Genomic DNA, 7,841 nt, shown 5'->3' with positions numbered 1-7,841 from the left:
TTTGTTCTTCCTAACAATCTGTTTCTTAAGGAAGACTAAGGAATAGTTCCTTTCCCTATAAAACGGTTTTTCATAAGGAATGCTTCCTTTCTCTAAATAATAGCTCTTCGGTTTCTGCGGGGGGAAAAAAATAAAAAAATCAACCGGCAGTTGGTTTTCGTCGTTACGTTTTTAACTCATCTGCAAAATGGGGATGAAAACTGTGAGCCCTCCGTGGGACAACCTGATCACCTTGTAATCTCCCCAGCGCTTAGAACAGTCCTTTGCACATAGTAAGCGCTTAATAAATGCCATCATTATTAAGTGACCTGCGCGAAGTCACAAAGCTGACAGTTGGCGGAGCCGGGATTTGAACCCACGACCTCTAACTCCAAAGCCCGGGCTCTGTACTGAATGCTTGGGGAGGTACAGTACGGAAGAGTCGGTAGGTGGGATCCCTGCCCACAAGGAGCTTACGGTCTACAGGGGAAGACAGACATAATTATTACTTAACAAATGCCATTATTATTCTTATTATGACTGGTAGTAATAATAATAATAAATGTCGTATTTTTAATAGTAGTTGTTAAGCACTTATTATGTGCCAGGCATAATAAGCAGCAGCGTGGCTCAGTGGAAAGACCACGGGCTTTGGAGTCAGAGGTCACGGGTTCAAATCCCGGCTCCGCCACTTGTCAGCTGTGACTTTGGGCAAGTCACTTCACTCCTCTGGGCCTCAGTTACCTCATCTGTAAAATGGGGATGAAAACTGTGAGCCCTCCTTGGGACAACCTGATCACCTTGTAACCTCCACAGCGCTTAGAACAGTGCTTTGCACATAGTAAGCGCTTAATAAATGCCGTCATTATTATTATTATTATGAACTCACGGCTTCTTGGGCATCTGTAGCAACAGCCACTTTACCTTTGATTTTCCTGTCCCAGGCGTAGCCGGAGAAGGCACCCCATCTTGCCCCGTCGTTTCCTGGAAAACAAAACCAAATTAAGGGGGGGGATCAGAGCCTTCGGCTCATTTCCCCTCGTGACCAAAAGCTCGCACGACTCGGATCCCGGGAGAGATTGCCCCCGTCCCCCTCTTCCTGTAAGCTCGCTGCGGGCAAGCGCTTAGTCCAGTGCTCTGCACACGATAAGCGCTCAATAAATACCCCCGATTGACCGCTGGTCCCTAGGTCCAGGCTGACCCGCGGGGCCGGACTTGTTGGATAGAGACCGTCTCTCTATGTTGCCAACTTGGACTTCCCAAGCGCTTAGTACAGTGCTCTGCACCCAGTAAGCGCTCAATAAATACGATTGATTGATTGATTGATTGATTGGAGATGGGGAAGCAGTTGAGAGTAGAGAAGCAGCGTGGCTCAGTGGAAAGAGCCCGGGCTTTGGAGTCAGAGGTCGTGGGTTCAAATCCCAGCTCCGCCACTTGTCAGCTGGGTGACTTTGGGCGAGTCACTTCACTTCTCTGGGCCTCAGTTCCCTCATCTGTCAAATGGGGATGAAGACTGTGAGCCCCCCCGTGGGACAACCTGATCACCTTGTATCTCCCCAGCGCTTAGAACAGTGCTTGGCACATAGTAAGCGCTTAACAAACACCATCATTATTATTATTATTATTGAGAGGGCTGGATTAGGGATTCATTCGGTCACATTTATTGAGAAGCAGAAGTGAGAGGACATGGGTTCTAATCCCAGCTCCGCTACTTGTCTGCTGGGTGGCCTTGGGCGAGTCACTTCACTTCTCCTTGCCTCAGTCACCTCATCTGCAAAATGGGGATTCAGACTGCGAGCCCTATGTGGGACAGGGACTGTTTCCAACCTGATTGCCTTGTATATACTCAATCAATCAATCAACCGTATTTATTGAGCGCTTACTGTGTGCAGAGCACTGTACTAAGCGCTTGGGAAGTACAAGTCGGCAACATATAGAGACGGTCCCTACCCAACAGCGGGCTACTCCAGCGCTTAGAACAGTGCTTGGCACACGGTAGGCACTTAGCAAATACTGTTATTATTAATGGCATTCATTCAACTGTATTTATTGAGCGCTTACTGTGTGCAGAATGAAAGCACTTAGCAAATACTATTATTATCATTGGCACATGGTAAGCACTTAAATACTATTATTATTATGTGCTTACTGTGTGCCAAACGCTGTACTAATTTGTACTTCCCAAGCGCTTAGTACAGCGCTCTGCACACAGTAAGCGCTCAATAAATACGATTGATGATGATGCACTAAGCGCTTGGGAGAGTACACTACGACAACAAACACATTCCCTGCCCACAACAGACAGTCTAGGGATGGGGATGGGAGGTTGGGAGGAGGGAGGAGGCTGACCGGGAGGAGGTGGAGGAAGTCGGGGGGCTGATGGCCGTTTTCGGGGGGGCTGAGAGAATCAATCAATCGTATTTATTGAGCGCTTACTGTGTGCAGAGCACTGTACTAAGCGCTTGGGAAGTCCAAGTTGGCAACATATAGAGACGGTCCCTACCCAACAGCGGGCTCACAGTCTAGAAGGGGGAGACAGAGAACAAAAGCAGACATACTAACAAAATAAAATAAATAGAATAGATATGTACAAGCAAAATAAATAAATAAATAAATAGAGTAATAAATACGTACAAACATATATACAGAGAAGGAGCTCAGCACAGGGCTGGGGGCTCCGGCAAACACTAATTATTATTATTAACGATTATTAACCTTATATTATATTAATAGTATTAATATATCAATATAGTATAATCCCAGCTCCTCCACGTGTCTGCTGTGTGACCTTGGGCAAGTCACTTCACTTCTCTGCGCCTCAGTTCCCTCATCTGTAAAATGGGGATTAAGACGGTGAGCCCCACGGGGGACAACCTGATCACCCTGCATCCCCCCCCCCCAGCGCTTGGAACAGTGCTTTGCACATAGTAAGCGCTTAACAAATGCCATAATTATTACTATTATTATTACTATTATTATATATAATTAATATATCGTCATTGTTAATTAATACTATTAATACCGTAATATGGTATTATTAACTACCATAATAATTATGGTATTTGTTTAGCGCTTATTAGGTACCAAGCACTGTTCTAAGCGCTGTCTGTCTGTCCTCCCTCCTTCCGTGTGATTCAGGGACTGCCTCTCATCTGATTGTCTTAATAATAATAATGATGGCATTTGTTAAGCGCTTACTATGTGCCAAGCACTGTTCTAAGCACTGGGGTAATAATACTGATGGCATTTATTAAGCATTTATTATCTTGGAGGAGATAATAATAATAATGATGGCATTTATTAGGCGCTTACTATGTGCAAAGCCCTGTTCTAAGCGCTGGGGAGGTTACAAGGTGATCAGGTTGCCCCTTGGGGGGCTCACACTACACTCTCTACACTTTCGCAGCGATTTTCTCCCCCCTCTGTAGACTGTGAGCTCACTGTGGGCAGGGAATGTCGCCGTTTACTGTTGTACTGGACTCTCCCAAGAGCTCAGTACAGTGCTCTGCGCACAGTAAGCGCTCTCCACACCATGTCTGCTGCATGACCTTGGCCAAGTCACTTCCCCTCCCTAGGCCTCAGTTCCCTCATCTAAAAAATGGGGGTGAATCAATCAATCAATCATATTTATTCATTCATTCATTCAATTCATTCAATTGTATTTATTGAGCGCTTACTGTGTGCAGAGCACTGTACTAAGCGCTTGGGAAGTACAAGTTGGCAACATATAGAGACAGTCCCGACCCAACGGTGGGCTCACAGTCTCAAAGGGGGAGACAGAGAACAAAACCAAACATACTAACAACATAAAATAAATAGAATAGCTATGTACAAGTAAAATAGAGTAATAAATACGTACAAACATATATACATATATACAGGTGCCGTGGGGAGGGGAAGGAGGTAAGATGAAGACTGTGAGCCCCATGGGGGACAGGGGCCGGGTCCAACCCGATTTACTTGTATCCACCCCAGCGCTTAGTACAGTGCCTGGCACACAGTAAGCGCTTGACAAATACCACCATTATTATTATTAATGAATCATCATCATCATCATCAATCGTATTTATTGAGCACTTACTATGTGCAGAGCACTGTACTAAGCGCTCAGGAAGTACAAATCGGCAACATAAAGAGACAGTCCCTACCCAGCAGTGGGCTCACAGTCTAAAAGGGGGGAGACAGAGAACAAAACCAAACATACCAACAAAATAAAATAAATAGAATAGATATGTACAAGTAAAATAAATAAATAGAGTAATAAATATGTACAAACATATATACGTACATACAGGTGCTGTGGGGAGGGGAAGGAGGTAAGATGAAGACTGTGAGCCCCATGGGGGACAGGGGCTGGGTCCAACCCGACTTGCTTGTATCCACCCCAGCGCTTAGTACAGTGCCTGGCACACACTAAGTGCTTGCCAAATACCACCATTATTATTATTATTATTATTGTTAATTAAGAGGATTGACTGACTGACTGAAGGAAATCATCAGGGCAGGGAGGGCGCAAAGAGGCAAAACCCATTGTCAGGATGGAGTGCTAACCTTCTTACTGGGCCTCCACAATAATAATAATAATAATAATGTTATTCGTTAAGCGCTTACTATGTGCCAAGCACTGTTCTAAGCACTGAGCACTGTTCTCTCCTACTGGCCCGGAACACCTTCCCTCCTCAGATCTAACAATCACTCTCCCCTGCTTCAATCAAATTTATTGAGCGCTTACTGTGCGCAGAGCACTGTACTAAGCGCTTAACAATGTCTTCCTCAAGGCCCATCTCCTCCAAGAGGTCTTCCCAGACTAAGCCCCCTTTTCCTCACCTCCCCCTCAACTTCTGCGCCGCCCTGATTTATTTTACTTGTACATATCTATTTATTTTATTTTGTTTGTTAGTATGTTTGGTTTTGTTCTCTGTCTCCCCCTTCTAGACTGTGAGCCCACTGTTGGGCAGGGACCGTCTCTATATGTTGCCAACTTTTACTTCCCAAGCGCTTAGTACAGTGCTCTGCACACAGTAAGCGCTCAATAAATACGATTGATTGATTGATTGAAGCACTACCACTCCCTTCTAGACTGTGAGCCCACCGTTGGGTAGGGACTGTCTCTAGATGTTGCCAACTTGTACTTCCCAAGTGCTTAGTACAGTGCTCTGCACACAGTAAGCGCTCAATAAATAGGATTGATTGATTGAAGCACTACCACTCCCTTCTAGACTGTGAGCCCACTGTTGGGTAGGGACTGTCTCTAGATGTTGCCAACTTGTACTTCCCAAGCGCTTAGTACAGTGCTCTGCACACAGTAAGCGCTCAATAAGATTGATTGATTCCCCCCTCTCCCCACCCCACAGCCCTTATATTATTCACTCAATCATATTTATTGATCGCTTACTGTGTGCCGAGCACTTAGAACAGTGCTTGGCACATAGTAAGCGCTTAACAAATACCATCATCATTATTATTATTATTATTATTATTATTATTATTACTAGGCGCTTGGAAAGTCCAAGTCGGCCACAGATAGAGACAATCCCTGCCCAACGACGGGCTCGCAGTCGAGAAGAGGGGGCAGACAACAAAACAAGTAGACAGGCTTTCATTCATTCATTCAATCGTATTTATTGAGCGCTTACTGTGTGCAGAGCACTGGACTAAGCGCTTGGGAAGTACAAGTTGGCAACATAGAGAGACGGTCCCTACCCAACAGTGGGCTCACAGTCTAGAAGGGAGAGACGGAGAACAAAACAAAACGTATTAACAAAATAAATAGAATAAACATGTACAAGTAAAATAAATTTTATTTATTTATTGATGCTTCAATAGCAGCAAAATGAATAGAATTATAGCTCTATACACATCATTAATAGAGTAATAAATATGTACAAAAATACCCTGAGGAGGAGAGAAAGGGGGTAGGGTAGAGAGAGGGAGTGGGGGCAATGGGGAGGGGAGGAGGAACAGAAGAAAACGGGGGACTCGGTCAGGGAAGGCCTCCTGGAGGAGGTGAGCGCTATCATTCATTCAATCGTATTTATTGAGCGCTTACTGTGTGCAGAGCACTGTAGTAAGCCCTTGGGAAGTAAAAGTTGGCAACATATAGAGACGGTCCCTCCCCAACAGTGGGCTCACAGTCTAGAAATGGATTTCTCCCTGTCCCAGCCCCACAGCCCTGATGTCCACCTCTGTCATTTGATTCACTAAGAGAAGCAGCGGGGCTCACTGGAAAGAGCCCGGGCTTTGGAGTCAGAGGTCATGGGTTCAAATCCCGGCTCCGCCAATTGTCGGCTGTGCGACTTGGGGCAAGTCACCTGTCTGGGCCTCAGTTCCCTCATCTATAAAATGGGGATGAAGGCTGTGAGCCCCCCGTGGGACAACCTGATCACCTTGTAACCTCCCCAGCGCTTAGAACAGTGCTTTGCACATAGTAAGGTCTTAATAAATGCTATCATCATTATTAAGTCACAACTTCTCTGGGCCTCAGTTCCCTCATATATTAAATGGGGATTAAAACCGTGAGCCCCCCGGGGGACATCCTGATCACCTTGTAACCTCCCCAGCGCTTAGAACAGTGCTTTGCACGTAGTAAGCGCTTAATAAATGCCATCATCATCATCATTATTCATTCATTCACTCAATCGTACTTATTAAGCGCTTACTGTGTGCAGCGCACTGTACTTAGCGCTTGGGAAGGACAAGTTGGCAACAAAGACAGGACGGTCCCTACCCAACAGCGGGCTCACAGTCTAGAAGGGGGAGACAGGCAACAAAACAAAACATACAAACAAAATAAAATCAATAGAATAAATAAGTACCAATAAAATAGAGTAATAGATAATATTATGTGCAGAGCACTGGGCTAAGCGCTTGGGATCTAGTCCAATGGCTGCCTGCCCCCCTGGGCAAGGACTGGCACTGCTGAGTGTTAATCAATCAATCAATCGTATTTATTGAGCGCTTACTATGTGCAGAGCACTGTACTAAGCGCTTGGGAAGTACAAATTGGCAACACATAGAGACAGTCCCTACCCAACAGTGGGCTCACAGTCTAAAAGATTAATAATAATCTTAATAAATGTTAATAATAATGATGGCATTTGTTAAGCGCTTACTACGTGCAAAGCACTGTTCTAAGCGCTGGGGAGGTGACAAGGTGATCAGGTTGTCCCTCGGGGGGCTCACAGTCTTCATCCCCATTTTACAGATGAGGGAACTGAGGCCCAGAGAAGCTGAGTTGCCCAAAGTCCCACAGCTGGCAATGGGCTGAGGCGGGATTTGAACCCATGACCTCTGACTCCAAAGCCTGGGCTCTTTCCCCTGAGCCAGGCTTTTTCTCTGCGTTAGGGTGGGCTCTCCCAAGCGTTTAGCACAGTGCTGTGCCCACTGTGAGGCCCCCCCCTCCCCCAGTTGGGTCAGCTTGGTTACCTCCATGGCGGCCCTGCCCCTCCGCCGGCGTCTGACGTCACCGCGCCGGACACGTGACGCGCCGCACGCCCACGCCCCCTGCAGGCCGGGCGCTCACCATGGCAACGCCCCCCCCCCGCGGAGCCCCTTCCGGTTTCCAACGGCCACTTCCGGCCGCGCGCCCTGCCCCCGTGACGGGGCGGGCGTTTTCCCTCAGCCCATTCACTCATTCATTCATTCATTTATTCATTCATTCATTCATCCAATGGTCCCTTCTCGACTGTGAGCCCGCCGTTGGGCAGGGACCGTGTCTCTATGTTGCCAACTTGGGCTTCCCTAGCGCTTAGTAGAGTGCTCTGCGCACAGTAAGCGCTCAGTAAATACGATTGAATGAATGAATGAATGGCATCTATTGCGCGCTGGGGTCACCATGGCAACGCCCCCCTCGCGGAGCCCCT

The 7,841-nt window shown here is 46.7% G+C and overlaps 1 protein-coding gene across 2 annotated transcripts in view; it reads right to left on the bottom strand.

Annotated features, from left to right (window-relative positions):
- GCC2 (GRIP and coiled-coil domain containing 2) overlaps positions 1 to 7,477 on the bottom strand; it is a 155,542-nt gene extending 148,065 nt beyond the window's left edge. For both annotated transcript variants that reach the window (XM_038759937.1, XM_038759938.1), the window contains exons 1-2: positions 7,405 to 7,477; positions 904 to 963 (exon numbers count right to left, since the gene is read on the bottom strand). In XM_038759937.1, coding sequence (XP_038615865.1) covers positions 904 to 963; positions 7,405 to 7,410 — 66 coding nt within the window. In that variant the 5' untranslated portion in view covers positions 7,411 to 7,477. The remainder of the gene's footprint in view (positions 1 to 903; positions 964 to 7,404) is intronic.
- Positions 7,478 to 7,841: the final 364 nt, after the last annotated feature.

Source organism: Tachyglossus aculeatus, chromosome 2 (genome assembly GCF_015852505.1).
Source record: "Tachyglossus aculeatus isolate mTacAcu1 chromosome 2, mTacAcu1.pri, whole genome shotgun sequence".
Lineage (NCBI taxonomy): Eukaryota > Metazoa > Chordata > Mammalia > Monotremata > Tachyglossidae > Tachyglossus > Tachyglossus aculeatus.
Note: the sequence above shows the minus strand (reverse complement) of the source record. Positions and strands in the feature narration are given on the sequence as shown.